Raw genomic sequence first — 19,272 nt, forward strand, 5'->3', positions numbered from 1 at the left:
TGCTGCCAGTAACCAGGCGGAGGTTGTGGAGCTGGTGATTGCTAGACTGGAGGGGGTTTCAGGACCGCTGCTGCAGGGCCTCTGTGCCGGCGTACTGCCGTGAGGTAGAGGTGCTGGTTTGAGAGAGGGTTTTTAACAATAACTTCTAGTCTTCACTGGCCCACAGGCTACTTCAAAGGAGACCTGAATTATTTGTGCAACTCTGACTGCGTCTTTGTTTGTGGACCTTTGCAAGAGCATGGTCAAACCAAAGTGTGTGGTCCTTTATAGGCCTATGTGGGGGTTCTTGATTGTGTTTGTGTGGAAATAAACAGACACTAGCACAGACGCTAGCAATGATCACCTGTCTTCCTATTGTTTGCTTCCTTCAGTGTCCCACTGCTCTCAACTGTGGCTGAGGATCAGAGTGGTGGTGGTGTCTGTCTCTCTCTGTCTTTGTGTGTGTGTGGCTGCTGTGGGGGAGGTGTTGTTGGGGGTACTCCTCTGGGGCAGCTGCTGCGGGGTCTAATAGAGTGACAGGGACAGGAGGACGTGGGGATTATGGACCCCCTCTACCGACAGCCGCCAGACCCTGTGCAGGCAGCCAGGCGTAGGAGTGATTCACCAGAAGAGGGGCTCTGACACCGGACATGCCTAGTTTGGTAAGCCATCTGCCAAAGACTGCAAAGTGGAGGGCAATTCCCAACTTGGACAGGCGGAGTCCTTCTGACAGACAAAGGGGGGTGGTGTTGGGAAGGGAGGTGTGTAGGGAAGTGATTGTTTCACCTAGTTCTTACACAACGCATATCATTTATGGCTAGACATTGCAGGTCTCTTTTAAAGATGCACTTTACTTAACAAAAGGCACATCTCAATATGTGGTCTGGGTATGACATGGAATGGCACAAGTTGGGGGGGTGGGCATTCCTCTTTTGTCCTCTATTGTTCCTCAAGCAAGGGGGGAGGCCCAATGATATCAGCGTAAACCCATCAGACCAACTCTTGAAAAACATATATATTTTTTACCCTCTTAAGTGTGTGTACATTACTGTATTTATACTTGGGATATTGTTTACAACAGGAAAAGTAACAACAACAAAAATAAAAGGAGTGCGTGTTTAAACGCCAACCAAACCTGAGATGAAATCATTTCGAGAGAAGACATGTCATCGCGTTATTAAAGAAACGCTCATACAGGGAGATACGTTTTGCAATCGTCCTTGATTTATTGTATTCGTGTTGACATGAGTCGGCACTTCTTTACCGGAACATTTCTACAGTTATACTGTAGACATGGGACATATGAACGTCATCATAGAGAGATCAACATTTCCAAGGAGATACGTATGATCATTTTCTTTCAGAGTACATGTTTAAAATCGGATTTGTTGAAAGTAGTCTTTTTGGCTTTAATGGATGGCATGCCGTATAGTACGCTTACAAAGGAGTCATTAACGTCATGAGACTGGCTCGGCACACTGACCTATAGGAGGCTAGCAAGCAGGAAGCCCTCCAAACATAACCCCACGTTGGTTGATATGTTATGACTTGGCCACAGTCCATCACTTACATGGTGTCACACTGAAACAATTCCTGTGGTCTAGCATTTCCCAACTAGGCGGCTGCAGTGGCCTTGAAACAAAATACCCCCAAGACCAAGCTCATGGGCCCCCCAGGCCCCGGTCCTTTCAAAATACCCCTTAGAAATGCATCTCATTCTCTTCCAGGTCCTGAGGATCAAGTCTCCCTTACCAGCACACACTTACTCTGCTATTAATACCTCCTACACAAATACACAAAAGTCACTGAAACACGTGCACACATTTCAATGACATACAGTATCTGACTAAGATCATAGAATGGTGTCAGAAATGCTTCAACCTCGTCAAATACACTGCACAAAAATATAAACGCAACATGTAAGGTGTTGGTCTTATGTTTCATGAGCTGAACTAAAAGACCCCTAAAATGTTCCATACATATACATTTGTTTACATCCCTGTTAGTGAGCATTTCTCCTTTGCCAAGATAATCCATCCACCTGACAGGTGTGACATATCAAGAAGCTGATTAAACAACCTGATTATTACACAGATGCACCTTGTGCTGGGGAGAATGAAAGGCCACTCTAAAATGTGCAGTTTTGTCACACGACACAATGCCACAGATGTCTCAAGTTTTGAGGGAGCGTGCAATTGGTATGCTGAATGCAGGAATGTCCACCAGAGCTGTTTCCAGATAATTTAATGTTCATTTCTCTACAACGTCATTTTTGAGAATTTGGCAGTACTTCCAACCGGCCTCATAATCGCAGACCCCGTATAACCACGCCAGCCCAGGACATCCACACCCAGCTTCTTCACCATCTGGATCATCTGAAACCATCTCAGGGAAGCTCGTCTGCTTGCTCGTCATCCTCAACAGGGTCTTGACCTGACTGCAGTTTGGCGTCGTAACCAACTTCAGTGGGCAAATGCTCACCTTCGATGGCCACTGGCATGCTGGAAAAGTGTGCTTTTCACGGATGAATCCTGGCGTCGTGTGGGTGAGCGGTTTGTTGATGTAAATGTAGGGAACAGAGTGCCCCATGGTGGCGGTGGGGTTATGGTATGGGCAGGTATAAGTTACGGACAACGAACACAATTGCATTTTATTGATGGCAATTTGAATGCACAGAGATACCGTGATGAGATCTTGAGACCCATTCTCGTACCATTAATCCATCGCCGTCACCTCATGTTTCAGCATTATAATGCACAGCCCCATGTCGCAAGGATCTGTACAGAATTCCTGAAAGCTGAACATTTCCCAGTTCTTCCATGGCCTGCATAATCACTAGACATGTCACCGACTGAGCATGTTTGGGATGCTCTGAATTGATGTGTGCTACAATGTTCCAGTTCCTGCCAATATCCAGAAACTTCACACAGCCATTGAAGAGGTGTGGGAAAACATTCCACAGGCCACAATCAACAGCCTGATCAACTCTATGGGAAAGAGTGTGCCATTGGCAAATGGTGGTCACACCAGATACTGACTGGTTTTCTGTGACCAACAGATGCATATCTGTATTCCCAGTCATGTGAAATCCATAGATTAGTGCCTAATGAATTTATTTCAATTGACTGATTTCCTTATATCATTGTAAATAAGAATTTGTTCTTAACTGACTTGCCTAGTTAAATAAAGGTACAATATATATATAGGTTTATATATATATGAACTGTAACTTAGTAATATTTTCGAAATTGTTTCATGTTGCTTTTATATTTTTGTTCAGTGTATAAAACAGGAGAGATTATTTCACAGAAAATAATAATGTTCCTTGAGTTTTGTCGGAGTTTAGAGTGACAAAAAGTAGCTAACTGCTCTCTAATGTCTCGTCATTGAGCAGAGCGCATGCAGAGCGAACAGCGCACAGGATCGTGTGACAGACAGAGAGGAACAGCTAATGGATTTACTAACGGAGGAAGTTATTTCTGATGTCGGGTTTCGGGCAGAGCCTAAAATTTGGCAAAAGCAATCGGGCCTAGGTAGGGTACGGTCTGAACGTCGCGGGCAAGGGTAGGGCTCTGGCTCGTGCTTAAAATTCTAGCCAGGTCACCCGTGATACAAGTCAGTATTCAACGTCCATCCATGTCTGAAGACATCGGAAGATGAAGTGGAAACCAGCCACTAGGGGCAACAGTGAACGCTGTTACCTTCAAGTAGGCTTCGGTTTTGCTCGGGCGTTGGAGACAGGAATGGCGAATGGACTCAAGCATTTGCCTCTCATTCACACCAGCCAGGCATGTGTAGCCAAAACGAAACATTTTGTGATATTATATGACCTTTGAGACACAATTTGATGCCACCCTGGGGCACTACCTGTTGACTAATTAAAACTCTAAACAATATGAATACAGTAACTATTGGTCACTATTATGGATTATTATTCTAATATATATTCATTATAGAATTGTGTCAGTTATTAATGATAATATTAATGATCAGTCTTTCTTTTTTTTAACTGTTGTAGGGCTAGATATCTACAATCCTATAATAAAATGTAGCATACATAAAATAAACAAGTAATTACAATTTATTTATATATTTCCAAACTAATGTGAATGTGTGCATGTGTGTGCGTGTGTGTGTGGGTGAGCGAGAGAGAAGGAGAGTGTGTGCATGTTGTGTTTTATTTTTTCCTTGTCAGCCACCCATCTCTGCTTTTCGGCTTCATAAAAAGCTGCGGTCTGGAACTCCCTCCAGGTCATCTCTCTCTCCATTCTTTGGCCTTGGTTCCCTGACCACTCACCCTGAATTTAATTCTGCTGCTCTATCGACCGCTACATACGTTCATTGTGGAGAACAAACATCAGTTTGGCCGAATCAATGTGGATGGGTAGCCAGGGAATGGCCTTGATACATAAAAAATTGCGTTTGCAGGACACTAATAAACATATTTGCCTGCCACTCCTAGGAACCCTGTACATACTGTACGTGAAGGCTGTTGGGGCCCTGTTTCAGCTCCAGATGACAAAAACTGCACACACTCCCAGAGGGTTGCAGGTCTGCCGAGTTCCTTTTGGTCACACATTTTAATCAGAGAAATATCCAATGAAACAAAGACTTGGCTTTAAATGTGAATGTACTTTATTGCACACAATCTTCAAATAAAATGGAGCATACATAAAATAAACAAGTTTATTATCATTTATTTACATTGGGCCTAGTGTGTGTGTGTGTGTGTGTGTGTGTGTGTGTGTGTGTGTGTGTGTGTGTGTGTGTGTGTGTGTGTGTGTGTGTGTGTGTGTGTGTGTGTGTGTGTGTGTGTGTGTGTGTGTGTGTGAGAGAAAGAGAGAGTGAGAGGGGGGCATGTTTTTAAACTCAGGAAAAAATGCACATATAATTTCCTCAAACTGTACACGTTAACCAATACCGTATTACAATATTATCAATCACACTATGATTTGATAGACATTTAGAGTAATAGAGCAATTATGTAGATATTTATAATGGATATGTAGCCCGAGATATCTCCAATCCTATAATAAAATGGAGCATGCATTAAATAAACAAGTAATTACCATTTATTTACATTGGGGATAATGTGTGTGTGTGACAGAGAGAGAGACAGAGAGAGAGTTTGTGCATGTGGTGTTTTATTTTTCCTTGTCAGCCACCCATCTCTGCTTTGTCAGTCTTGACAGGCCCGGTGCATGCACTTCTGGCTGAGGCTGTCAGGGGCAGTGGTGGAGAGCATGGCAGATCCGAAAGAAAGATGCACAAAGTCACAGTAAGTATACAGCTCAACAACATGTTTGTGTGTGCACGTCTGTTGGTGTGAGTGAGTGCACGTGTATGTAATATAATTCTGAATTGCCTCTATCCATCTGGGAATCCTTAAAAGTTTCTTCTCTCACTGGCCAGTGTAGCAGGAACTGGTGCCGCCGGTAAATGGAATACCTCAGCAGAGGATCTGTCAAATCGGTCAACAGCTGCTCTTGATCATTGTCATGAAGCCACAGCCGTCCCACTCCCGTCAGAAGTTCAGAATGAGAACGTGTAGGCTATATAGAAATAATGACGCTCAAATTGAAAAATCATTCAACTAAATAACGAGTGTTTCTATCATCGTAATCAAGGTGTAGATTACATCTCACATTCCAGTGTTTCAACTTTTAAACAAGGCTGCATGGGATTTCTGTTAATGCGACTCCGTGCAGCCAATGGCAATGTCCGCTTTAGGTATAATGCCAGGAGCGGCATGTGGACAGCTCTAACACAGTTCCACCTCTGACACCGCCAAAACAACCGCTATGCAGATGTCGACTAAAGTGGACCCGATTGAACAGAGCCTCAAAGGAGGGAGAGTATACATGTGTGTGATAATGACCTGTATCACCTGTCGTGGTCAGTGTAGCAGGTGCAGGGGGCAGACGACTGCAGCTGTGAGGGCTGTGGTTGAGTTGATCGGGGTATCAGATCTACAGGAGAGAGGCACAATTTAAGTGATTGAGTGAGTGTGTGTGTGTGTGTGTGTGTGTGTTTGTGTATATATACGCTTGTGTGATAATTACCTGGACCACATCACACTGCTTCAGGTCCACAAGCCTCTGGAAGTTCCAGCCCGCCACTTCAGGCCTGGAACAACTCGGTGGAGGCACGGTTACCTGTCACCCACCGAGCCCGGTCGATAGATATGAAAGATAGACACAATATTATTTTAATGACAAAGCCTTGACTACTCACTAACCTAAATTAAGTGTGCGTGTGTGTATTGGGAAACCACGCAGCAGACTTCATTTTTCCAGTTGCTCATTGTACTTGCACATGCAATCTGTTGTGTGTATGCGTGTCTCTGTGTTATTGTGACTCAGAAGTGTGTCAACCTTGTAGTAGGACATTCAGTGATTAGCTTTGGAAGCAATTACTATCAACAGTGTACAGTAAAAACGATATTAAACATTCAGATTTGGATTGACAGGTAGGTTTAATCATGCGAAGTTACAAAACCTCTGGGGATTAGCCTACACTCAAGTTGAATAAAGGATGCAGGACCTGAGCCCTAGGACCATGCCTCAGGACTACCTGGCCTGACAACTCCTGGCTGTCCCTGTCCCCAGTCCACCTGGTCGTGCTGCTGATCCAGTCTCTGCGGTTACGGAACACTGGATGTGCTACCTTGTCCCGGACCTCCTGTTTTACCCCCTCTCTCTCTCTACCGGACCTGCTGTTTTACCCTCTCTCTCTCTCTCTCTCTCTCTACCGGTCCTGCTGTTTTACCCTCTCTCTCTCTCTCTCTCTCTCTCTCTCTCTCTACCGGACCTGCTGTTTTACCCTCTCTCTCTCTCTCTCTCTCTCTCTCTCTCTCTCTCTCTCTCTCTCTACCGGACCTGCTGTTTTACCCCCTCTCTCTCTCTCTCTCTCTCTCTCTCTCTACCGGACCTGTTGTTTTACCCTCTCTCTCTCTACCGGACCTGCTGTTTTACCCTCTCTCTCTCTCTCTCTCTCTCTCTCTCTCTCTCTCTCTCTCTCTCTCTCTCTCTCTCTCTCTCTCTACCGGACCTGCTGTTTTACCCACTCTCTCTCTCTACCGGACCTGCTGTTTTACCCCTCCTCTCTCTCTCTCTCTCTCTCTCTCTCTCTCTACCGGACCAGCTGTTTTACCCTCTCTCTCTCTCTCTCTCTCTCTCTCTCTCTCTCTCTCTCTCTCTCTCTCTCTCTACCGGACCTGCTGTTTTACCCTCTCTCTCTCTACCGGACCTGCTGTTTTACCCTCCCTCTCTCTCTCTCTCTCTCTCTCTCTCTCTCTCTCTCTCTCTCTCTCTACCGGACCTGCTGTTTTACCCTCTCTCTCTCTCTCTCTCTCTCTCTACCAGACCTGCTGTTTTACCCTCTCTCTCTCTCACTACCAGACCTGCTGTTTTACGCTCTCTCTCTCTACCGGACCTGCTGTTTTACCCTCTCTCTCTCTACCGGACCTGCTGTTTTACCCTCTCTCTCTCTCTCTCTCTCTCTCTCTCTCTCTACCAGACCTGCTGTTTTACCCACTCTCTCTCTCTACCGGACCTGCTGTTTTACCCTCTCTCTCTCTCTCTCTCTCTCTCTCTCTCTCTCTCTCTACCGGACCTGCTGTTTTACCCTCTCTCTCTCTCTCTCTCTCTCTCTCTCTCTCTCTCTCTCTCTACCGGACCTGCTGTTTTACCCTCTCTCTCTGTCTCTGTCTCTGTCTCTCTCTCTCTCTCTCTCTCTCTCTCTCTCTCTCTCTCTCTCTCTCTCTCTCTCTCTCTCTCTCTACCGGACCTGCTGTTTTACCTCTCTCTCTCTCTCTCTCTCTCTCTCTCTCTCTCTCTCTCTCTCACTACCGGACCTGCTGTATCAACCTCTAAATGCTCGGCTATGAAAAGTCAACTGGCGTTTACTCCTGAGGTGCTGAAGTATTGCACACTCTATAACCACTGTAATTATTATTTGACCCTGCTGGTCATCTATGAACATTTAAACATCTTGAAGAATGATCTGGCCGAAATGACTGTAGTCTTTTATAATCTCCACCAGCAGAGCCAGAAGAGGACTGGCCACCCCTTGGAGCCTGGCTCCTCTTTAGGTTTCTTCCTAGGTTTCTGCCTTTCTAGGGAGTTTTTCCTAGCCACTGTGCTTCTACATCTGCATTGTTTGCTTTTTGGTGTTTTAGTCTGGTTATCTTTATTATAAAGTAAATTGTATTGATTGATTGCCTGTATATGCTTCTATTCATATCAGTAACTCTAAATCTAAATATGACCTTGGAAGGAATGGGAAATTGTACCTTAAGCCAACACTTTTTCCTGGTCTTTCCTGCTGGGGACAGGGAGCTTCAGGTTTGGGAATGGAGGAATATTAACAATAATTAGTGCCCACATTTATGAATGAAACTCAATTTTGGTTAGCTGTGTATCTCATCTGATTGAGAATTGCTGATGATCTACAACACGTGTTTAGAAGCAAGTTACAATGTAATGTTTTGCTAGCACAGACTGGAATAGGTTCTGGGACTCATCCGATGGCATTTCTGAGCATTCTACATCAGTCACCAGCTTCATCATTAGGTGCATCGACAACGTAGTCCCCACAGTGACCGTACGTACATATCCCAACCGGAAGCCATGGATTAGAGGCAACATCTGCACTGAGCTAAAGGCTAGAGCTGCCGCTTTCAAGGTGCGGGACACAAATCCGGACGCTGATAAGAATTCCTGCTATGCCCTCCGGCGAACCATCACGTCGAGCCAGAAGTGTATAGCGGTTGCAAGTTCGAATCCAGCGATAGTGTCACGCCCTGATCTGTTTCACTTGTCCTTGTGCTTGTCTCCACCCCTCTCCAGGTGTCGCCCATCTTCACAATTATCCCCTGTGTATTTATACCTGTGTTTTCTGTCTTTCTGTTGCCAGTTTGTCTTGTTTGTTCAAGCCTACCAGCGTTTTGTCTCAGTTCCAGTTTTTCCCTAGTCTCTCTTTTTCTCGTCCTCTTGGTTTTTGACCTTTGCCTGTCCCTGACCCTGTACCCGCCCGCCTGACCACTGCCTGTCTCTGACCCTGAGCCTGCCTGCCGTCCTGTACTTTGGCCTCTGCTCTGGATTATCGACCCCTGCCTGCCTTGGCCTGTCAAGGCCTGAACTTAACCTTAAACACTTCGAAATTTGACATTTGAGAAACATGGGTTCATGTCTAATTCTGACGTGAGACTGTGAGAGCTGGTAGCAAAATGCATGCCCATGCAGGGCTATACTCTGTGGGCTCAGACAAAGTGCATTGCTCAGCAGGTCTGAAACGACATTGGAGTATTAACAGCGCAGATGATGTCAAAACCTCTGTGGGTGGCTGAATCTTAAAGGTTTATCCCTTTTTTGTTAACCCGCGAAGAAGCGATGTGAAGCTTAGTGCTCACGGCCCTCTCTGTAATCTCAGCACATTAAAAATGCAGACAGAAGAACCATGCCTCCGTGACAATTATGCTGAGAGGAAATTTTAAATAGTCTCTGCTGCGTGTGTGTGTATGTGTCTCTGTATGCATGCATGTGTGTGTCAGAGAGGCACTTTAAAGAACTAGTGTGAATCAGTCATTTTAAAGAGGGGGTTAGAGTTACTAAGTGTGTGCATGCAGTGTCAGGTAAAACTGTAGGAGTGCAAGCGGCACTTTAAACTAAGCTATAGTTTGACTGCGCTGCACAGCAGAGCACGAGCAAATGGCTCAGTTTCAAAATGATGGTGATCAATATAGTGATACCCGAGCCCTGTCCGTACCCTAGTTATTGATTCAAACCCGATTCATAAAGTCGAGGCCTGTCGAGGCCTGTAGCAGAGCTCTGCCACAGAGCTCTCGCCAGCCTATCGCCGATGCTGTCAGAGTGATACATTTTCCCAGCTCATAATAAATACATAAGTCCCACTTTCCCATCCGCCTGAAGTTATTTTAGAACCGTCTTGCAGCTTCATGCAGCGCTGCTAGACTAATGGCTGACGGGAACAGGATGGGAGAACCTGAGAGATGGTTGGTCGGTACTCCTCCCTCCCTCCCTCTGTCAGACATGAACTGGTGACTGTGTAAACATGAAGGACTTAAAAGGCTTTTAGGGCACTAAGGTGTCAGACATACAGCCAAATGGAGGGATGCATGAGATGGGATGTACTGTTTGTCATCAATACAACAGTAGGTCGACTGTACATGGTCTGTATGTGAAAGAGATGCACAAACTCAATCTAGAACTATGTAGCTGTACTGAGTGCACAAAACATTAGGAACACCTTCCTACTATTGAGTTGCACTCCGTTTTGCCCTGAACAGCGTCAATTCATCGGGGCATGGACTCTACAAGGTGTCGAAAGCGTTCCACAGGGATGCTGGTCCATGTTGGCTCCAATGTTTCCCACAGTTGTGTAATGTTGGATGGATATCCTTTGGGTGGTGGACCTTTCTTGATACACATGGGAAGCGGTGCAGTTCTTGACACATTCGAACCGGTGCGCCTGGCACCTACTACCATACCCTTTTCAAAGGCACTTAGAATATTTTTTGTCTTACACAACATACACAATCCATTTCTCAAAAATGATTCTTTAACCCGTCCCCTCCCCTTCACTGATTGAAGTCAATTGAACAAGTGACATTAACAAGGGATCATAGCTTTCACCTGGATTTACCTGGTCAGTCTGTCATGGAAAGAGGGATACCTAGTTAATTGTCCAACTGAATGTATTCAACTGAAATGTGTCTTCCTTATTTAACCCAACCCCTTTGAATCAGAGAGGTGTGGGGAGCTGCCTTGATCAACATCCATGTCTTTGGCACCCGACGAACAGTGGGTTAATTGCCTTGCTCAGAAAGACTGATTTTTACCTTATCAGCTCGGAGATTCGATCCAGCAACCTTCCGGCTACTGGCCCAACGCTCTAACCACTAGGCTACCTGCCGACCTAAGAGCACGTGTTCTTAATGTTTTGTACAGTCAGTGTAGATCTATCCTTACCGCTCTCCACTTAGTAAACCCTTTCTCTCCATAAAGATCCACCATGAACTTTCTCGACCTTCAGTCTCTTGATCGTCCATCTACTCATGATGATTAGGCTAAATTAAGTTTTGTTTTTTTAATAGCATTTTTGTTGTTGTTGATTTACAGTGCTTTTAGGTTCTTTATGTAATGAATAGTGCTATAAAAGTGCTATAAATCACGATTATCTATCCAATCTTAACAGGTCTCTCCATAGGGTTGATGCTCTCGGTCAACTATAAGGCCATCTAATCCAAGAGGGGCTATTACTGCTCGGATTAGATCCCATGTCTCCATACACCAGAGGCATGTCAGAGATTATTCCACAGCGCTGTAATCACAACATGACTTCTTAAACGAGGTTCTGAGGACTCTGATAACATTCTGAGTAGTAGGAAGATGCATATAATGTACAACTGTGTGTTTCAGAAACAAAAGAAACTATTGTGTGAGGGTAAATCCATGGTTCAGCGTAGCATCCTCTGTGTTTTTTTTGCCGTTGGTCAATTGCGTCTACATATTGAGGTATTTTGAGATATTTTTACGTGGACAGGGAACTCCAAAAATATCTGACCTCCATTACTTTAATTGGAATTTTACTTTCGGGTGCCTCAGTAAAGACCAAAATGTTTCATTTAGGGAGATTTTCATTTAGATACCCATAATGACCTAAATGAACCCCTCTCCCAATCCCTTCCCACATCCCCATAGCACAAGCGATATGGATGTATCTACACCAATGAACTGCTCTAACAAGCTTGGACAAAACTGCTATTATTCATTAGCATATACAGTACAACTGCATACAATACTGTATATACTTCACATAACGTAAAATCTGGTGAAATTCTTAAAGAAACCGCTTCAATCTTGAATGGTTTTAAGAGGAAAAGAATCCATTTTAATCCATACTCTGTAAATCCCTAACAGGTCAATAAGCTTTTTATCTTGTCACAACATGGACACCCAGTTAAAGGTAACTTTTACATCAGGTTTAAAGGCAGTTCGAATGCTTCCAATGAGTACACATTTATAAATAAGTAAGATGTTTAATAGAAAATGTCAAACAGAAAATGGCATTCTAACGACATGTGATCAAAAAACAGCAATCATTCACATTAAAACCTAACTCAGTATTTCATGTACCATGTTAAAACTAGTTTATTTCACACTGACACGTCTCCACATTACACCTTTTTCTCAGAAGTCAGATGCTTCTCCCTCAAAGTGCATCTCAACTAACCAAAACAGAGACATGATGCCATCTTGTGTGAAGAAGTGGTACTGCGAAACCATAATGAAATGACCTGCCGAGTAAGTGTTATCAGATGGCATCGATCCTGTCATCTGAGAATAAACAATGCCTACCTCAGTGCCAAATCAAATATTTTCCAGCTATAACCAAATAGCAACATAATGATATGGCCAGCCAGAGTATTGCATTGAAGACATTTTTACTAGTGTATACTTCATGTGTGTGAAACAGAAGAACTGATTGCTGTTGTACTTACATATTAATAAGTTATTTACAAATACAGTGCCTTCAGGAAGTGTTACGGCCTGAATCACATGTGTTCGGGGGAAAAAAATCCATTTAATCAATTTTGAATTTAGGCTGTATCAACAAAATGTGAAATAAGTCAAGGGTTATAAATACTATCTGAAGGCACTGTGAATACCAGTATGCAATACGATAGGCAGATTGTTAGCATCAACTAATACACCACACATAATTACATTAGTACAAACTCAGTGAACCATATAACGCCATCTATAATAGAAGGCACAAAAAGAAACATAAAAAATATTTACTTTTTCATCAGGATGAACATATTCTGCAATCCAAAAATCTCATGTTGGAGGGTAGAGGAGCATGGCAAGGTAAGTAGTCAAAGTAACATATGAGTGTGTGGAGATCTGTTATGTGTCCTTAAACAGTAGATGACGGTCCCAAGTCTTTTACCTGTGGATTTGCAGGTGTGTCTTCAAATGGCTTGCCTGAGTGAAAGCCTTTCCACACACTGTACATTGAAATGGCCTTTGGCCTGTGTGGATAACATAGTGTCTTTTCAATTTCGAGGGAGCCTCGAAGCTTTTGAAACAGATAGCGCACTGATACGAGCTCGCCCGTCTCTCTTTCTCTAAATGTCTCTGAGAACACCTGTGATGATTCAGTTTCCTCTTGGTGGTAAAACACTGACTACAGCCTGCGCAGACGTGAAGGTCGTTGGGAGGTTCTGACTTATATGGAACATTAAACTCTGACCTAAGGCCACCCTCTAACCCGTCCTCCTCTTTAGCACCATATTGTAAATTAGGTCTATCCTCCAGGTAAGAAACATGTTGGTTAGCAATAGGATATGCCTGTTTGTTTTTGGTGGTTTCTTGGTGATATGGATAGGGGCTTAACCAGTTAGGAAGCTGGGGGTGGTTTTGCTGCCCATAATATTCATGCGAGGGAAACTTTTCCACCTCTTTCTCCTCAGCAATACTCCAGTTATTCTCGGACTTCATGCTTTTCACGTCTTCTGACTGTTCAGGGTTTGGGGTTGGTTCATGCTTTCTGTTGATTTCTGTTGATTGGTTTGCACTTTCTGTTATTAAACAGAAGTGATTGTATGATTCACCACCATGACCATTTTGTCTGTAATTACTATTTTGTTTGTAATTTCCAAAACTTTGACTTGGGCCTGGTTCATCTTGATGAAGACCTCCTGCAAAGATGTGTCCCTCCGAAACAGTCCCATCCTCTAGGGGAATGTTGTCCAGTTGAGCCAAGTTGATGTTCCTCTGTTGTTCATCCCCATGCAGTGTGGCCTTATTATAGTGGACCTTCGCGTGAGACTGTAGATGGCAGAGCTGTCTGAAGGACTTACTACAGATGGTACATCTGAAAGGCTTGATGCCCATGTGGACTAATAGATGTCGGGAGAGTTTAGAAGGACAGTTAAACTTCTTCAGACAGGCCATGCACTGGTACACCCCTGATTTCCTAGGTGCAACAGAAAGCAGTGTTTGGCTGTCGACGTCGTTGGTTGGGGGGCAGTTGAACTGAACTAGAGGGACAGCAGAGAGATCACTGCCACTCGATAAAGTATTTTCACTTCTATTATGGATGACTACGTCCTTTCCATTTGAACATGGGGTCCTTTTCAGTCTTGATAAAGACTTGGTCTGCCTGTCTTCATTATGACTAATAGAGGGTTTAGCCTCTTTCCCTTGTTCATGAACAGACTGGTGCACCTTCATATGAACTTTTTGTCTAAACGTTTTTGGACAAGTGGGGCACTGATAGGAACTTTGTCCTGTGTGAACCAGGGAATGCCGCTGTAGCTTGGATGGAGCGTCAAAGCGCTTTGAACAAACTGGGCAACAATAGCGCCCTCTGCCATGGATTGTGGGTTTCTTTTGTAAGATGCAACTCCTTTGTTTGGATTTGCCTATTAGTGAATGGTGTGTCGGTGTGCTGTCAAATACATCACTGGTCTTCTTGTAGTCTGTCTTATGTCCTTGTCTGAGAGATACTGGCTCTGCTGAAGACTTCCTGTCTGTGTCAGTGTCCAATCCAGGTAGCAGCTTCTCACTGGGGTTCCATGCAGGTTGTTGAGCACCATAGTTGGAGAGACTGTCAGTGGAGCAATGACTGAAGGTAGGTCTGACAGGTAAAACATACTGGCTTAGGAAACAATCAACTTCATTGAGGCCTCTGCTGGCTTCCCGAGGTTGAGAAACTTGGTCTAAATGTTCACTTTGATTTCTCTTCACCGCAGAAACAGGCTTGTTCTTGAATATAATATCCCCTGGTTGGTCGGGGGTATCTTCTACTCTTTTCGAAACATTGTCACTTTTTATGTAGTGGGCCTTCATGTGAGTCTGTAGATGGCAGAGCTGTCTGAAGGACTTACTACAGACGGTGCATCCGAAAGGCTTGATGCCCATGTGGACCAACAGATGTCGGGAGAGTTTGGAGGGATAGTCAAACTTCTTCAGGCATATCATGCACTGATTTTCCCTTGCCTTACGCGTGCTTGTATGTGTGTGGTCTGTGCGATTAGACACAGGCGACTTGTTCCTGTTGTCTGGGGAGCGAGTGAGGTCAATATGCTCCTGTGATGCATGTTTTGCGCCGTCATGCAATATTTCTGATAAGTTGTATAAACCTTCAACTACATCTAGTTGTCTCTTACCATTCGCCTCTATGTTGTAAGTTATAGAACTTTCAGAGTTTTGGAAATATACTTTGGAAGCACAATTACTTTGAGGGGGAAGGTAGGCCTTACTTATATTATTTAACTTACGAGGGTGCACAGCAGTCTCTGAAACTTTATGAGTTTGTTGGTGGACTATCAAATGTCTCTTCTGTTTAAATCTCCTTCCACACATGTTACATGGATAGTTCCTTGGCCAGGTTTTTGACCGCTGGGGTTGGGAAATAGATTTGAGACTTTGTCGTGGTAGTGAAAGACTTGGCGACCCCAGAGTGAATGCTGTAGTGTACCTTTAGATGGGCCAGCTGCCTAAAAGCACGCCGGCATAGGTAGCACTGAAATGGTTTCTGGCCTGTGTGAATCAGGCAGTGCCTCTTTAATTTGGACGGGGCGCTGAAGCACTTAAAGCACTCAGGGCATTTATGAGAGTTTGAATTCTCAATTATTTTTGTATGTTTGTCCACTGTTTCATCTCTGGAGGATCTATCCTCATGCAGTGTCTGTTTCTCAGGTTCACTCCAGTCATCGTGGTTCCTCATTGGCTCGTCTTTTGTGTGCTGCTTCTCAAACCTCTCGACCGCAGAGTGTTGGGGATTGAGTTCAGCGGTGCAGCGAGAGGAACAGAGAGATTTTTCCTCAACTCTGTCGACAGGTGCAGTTGGACTGATGCCCACCTCCAATGTGCCCTCTGCACCAAATGTGTCCAAGGAGCCTGTCTGCAAACATGCATTTGAGTTATCTATCTTTATAGGAGGGGCATTTTCATATCCACTTGGAAGCAAGCTAGACTTTACATTGCTCTTCCGTTCAATATGTTTTGGATAAAGGTGTGTGTTAATATGGAATTTCAGGTGTGCTAGTTGCCTAAATGCTTTTTCACAGAGGTGACACACAAATGGTCTTTGTCCTGTGTGCGAAAGGATGTGCCTCTGTAGTTTGGATGGAGCAGAAAAGCATTTCAAGCATGTGACACACTGATAATTCTTGCTTTGTGGCCTCCTGTGTTCCATGATGCCAGCTAGCATTGTGTCCACTAACAATATAGTATTATTTCCACTCTTAGGATGTCATCATTCTAGTTCCTCTGTGGCACAGCCCAGCTGCCAATATGGGAGGACAGCATCTGTAGTGAACAAATCATTTAGTCATTTACAAATATTGTGAAATATTATATTATTTGTAAACTAAATTGCCAACACGGGCTACCTTTATATGCAATAAATTATATCAAACAGAATACAATTTGAAACTTTCGCTAGCCATGTGAGACGAGATTCCCTAAAAACATCCTACTTCGATACAGCTACGACCGGAAGTGACTTTTAGTTACAGGTTAGGAGAACATTTTAGATAACACAAGCCTTTTCCTAACCTTAACCTAAGTCTCCTAACCTGCTGAGTAAATTATACTAACCTGCTACGGAAAAGTAATTTCCGGTCGTAGCTGTACTCCCTCTAGTCAGAACCTGCTCTTAGGGAATCCCAACATGGGAGGCTGGTTGCTTTTGAAACAGCTAACGTTAGCTAAGCTAGCTACTAAAACATGTATGAAACACAATTCATTGATTCGACTCATTTCTGCCAACTCACCATATGGAAACCTTTATAAATTGCTAAATCACGTCTCACGAACTAATAATTAAGTAATAAATACCGTTATTATTTTACAAAAAAAAAGAATTAGCTTGCTATATGAGCTAACACTTCCACCTTCCTCAAAACAAGCCTTTAACTACCGTCCATGATAAGTGCACGGGCGGAAAACGTCTTCGCCATTATTTGTTCCTGGTCGTTTTAGCTACTGCAGAATGCAATTATTTGAACATTTAAATGTGATCAGATTATCTGATTAATCCGATTGTATGCAATATTTGTGGTAGGCTATGGGTTCAATTTGATGGTAGACATTTTTATTTTACAAATGACAAAAGTAACACACTATTTTATTCGATTTAAATTAAAAACTATTTTATATAATATAATAAAATATAATACAATACAATATAATACAATATAAACAAAATAAAAACAACCTAACAGGAAGGCTTTAAACACTCTCGACCACATCTCTCATAAAGGACAGTTTTAACTCAGAAAGACAGATAGTGGCTGTCCCCAAGTCCTGTTTTTTCTGTTGAGGCAGCACAATAAAATATTTAGTAGCCTAATCTGATTTACTCCTGAAAATTCACAGTGACAATGGGTCACGCATTGGCCGTGAGACACACACATTTGACCCTCTTCTCACGCTCTCACTGCACACCTCTTATATTTCATGCATTGAAAAGTACTGCTTTTATTTTTCTAATTAGTCCACTTTATTGTCAGCTCGTAAATTTTTCAACTGTGCTCCAAATCGTTTTGAAATTTCGTCAGCAATTTAACTTCACGAGCAAAATCTCTATCATTGTCCTGTCTTGCGACAGCCAGGGTTGCCAGGTCAAGACAATATCCAATGACCACTCAAAACCCGCACAAAATGCATACTAATTAGGCCCCCCAAAAAAGTAACACAAATTATACAATAAACCCTTTTTCTGTAAGGTTATCAAGCCAATTAAGAAGGAATATCGTAGTAACTTGCAATGACGTTAGAAGCTAAATTCGGTTTTCCTCTAATTAATAATTACTGTGAGCCACTATCTATCTTTTCTGACATGACATAATAAAGGAATTTCAGAACCGCTAGTGCATCAATGGATGTTGATTTAACTCGTTTGACTACTATGATTGAGCAATAAGGAACAAGGGTGTATGGTAATTGGCCAATATACCACAGCTAAGGGCTGTTCTTATTCTTGACGTAATGCAGAGTGCCTGGATATAGCCGTTAGCAGTGGTATATTGGCCTTATACCACAAACTCCAGGGTTCTGTTATTGCTATTATAAGCTGGTTACCAACATATACTGAATGCAACTTGTAAAGTGTTGGTCCCGTGTATGGACAGGGCTCGGGTATCACAAAATTGATCACAAAAGTGTTGAAGCTGAATCATTTGCTCGTGCTCTGCTGTGCAGTACCATCATACAGTATCTGACTAAGATCATAAAATGGTGTCAGAAGAGCTTCAACCTCTTCAAATACACTGAAATCTTATTTCGCAAACATTTTGTGTACAAATGTATTTACATCCCTGTTAGTGAGCATTTTTCTCCTCTGCCAAGATAATCCATATCCACCTGACAGGAGTGGCATATCATGAAGCTGATTAAACAGTATGGTCATTACACAGGTGCACCTTGTGTTGAGAACAATGGAAGGCCACTCTAAAACTTGCAGTTTTGTCACACAACACAATGCCAGAGCGTGCAATTTCTCTACCATAAGCCGCCTCCAACGTCGTTTTAGAGAATTTGGCAGTACGTCCAACCGGCCTCACAACCACAGACCACATGTAACCACGCCAGCCCAAGAACTTCAGATCGGGCTTCTTCACCTGCAGGATCGTCTGAGACCAGACAGCAGATGAAATTGAGGAGTATTTCTGTTTGTAGTAAAGCCCTTTTGTGGGGAAAAACTCATTCTGATTGGTTGGGCCTGGCTCCCGAGTGGGTGGGCCTATGCCGTCCCAGACCCAGCAAAATAACACTCTACTTGAACAGATCTTTGCTCAATCATGAGGCATCGAAGCCAAAGGAGCTGAATAATATTAAGAAATGATATAGATGGAAGGAGAGCAATGTGGATATCTACCAAAAAACAATTAGGCAACAACAAATTCAATCCCTTCTAGACAATTTCCTGGACAAAATGTTTCACTGTAATAGTGAAGGTGTAAACATTGCATTAGAAAACCTAAACAGTATATTTGATCTCTCAGCTTCCCTATCAAATAAAAAAAAATTCAAGCAGACAACCTAAGAAAATGAACAACAATGACAAATGGTTTGATGAAGAATGCAAAAACCTAAGAAAGAATTGAGAAACCTATCCAACCAAAAACATAGAGACCCAGAAAACCTGAGCCTACGGCTTCACTGTGGTGAATCACTAAAACAATACAGAAATACACTACGGAAAAATACACCCCTCCTGTCTCAGCCTCCAGTATTTATGCTGCAGTAGTTTATG

The 19,272-nt window shown here is 43.2% G+C and overlaps 1 protein-coding gene across 2 annotated transcripts; it reads right to left on the minus strand.

The window, feature by feature from the left end:
* Positions 1–11,866: 11,866 nt before the first annotated feature.
* Positions 11,867–16,961, minus strand: LOC106571645 (zinc finger protein 770). 2 transcript variants are annotated; one of them, XM_014144952.2, is made up of 2 exons: positions 16,790–16,961; positions 11,867–16,322 (listed from the first exon to the last, which is right to left on the minus strand). In XM_014144952.2, the coding sequence occupies exon 2, from the start codon at positions 15,372–15,374 to the stop codon at positions 12,951–12,953; it is 2,424 nt and encodes an 807-aa protein (XP_014000427.2). In that variant the 5' UTR covers positions 15,375–16,322; positions 16,790–16,961; the 3' UTR covers positions 11,867–12,950. The 2 variants fall into 2 exon arrangements, with proteins under 2 accessions (XP_014000427.2, XP_045551770.1); XM_045695814.1 differs by having other exon boundaries at positions 16,614–16,931.
* Positions 16,962–19,272: the final 2,311 nt, after the last annotated feature.

The sequence above is a fragment of the Salmo salar genome, chromosome ssa15 (genome assembly GCF_905237065.1).
Source record: "Salmo salar chromosome ssa15, Ssal_v3.1, whole genome shotgun sequence".
Taxonomy (NCBI): domain Eukaryota; kingdom Metazoa; phylum Chordata; class Actinopteri; order Salmoniformes; family Salmonidae; genus Salmo; species Salmo salar.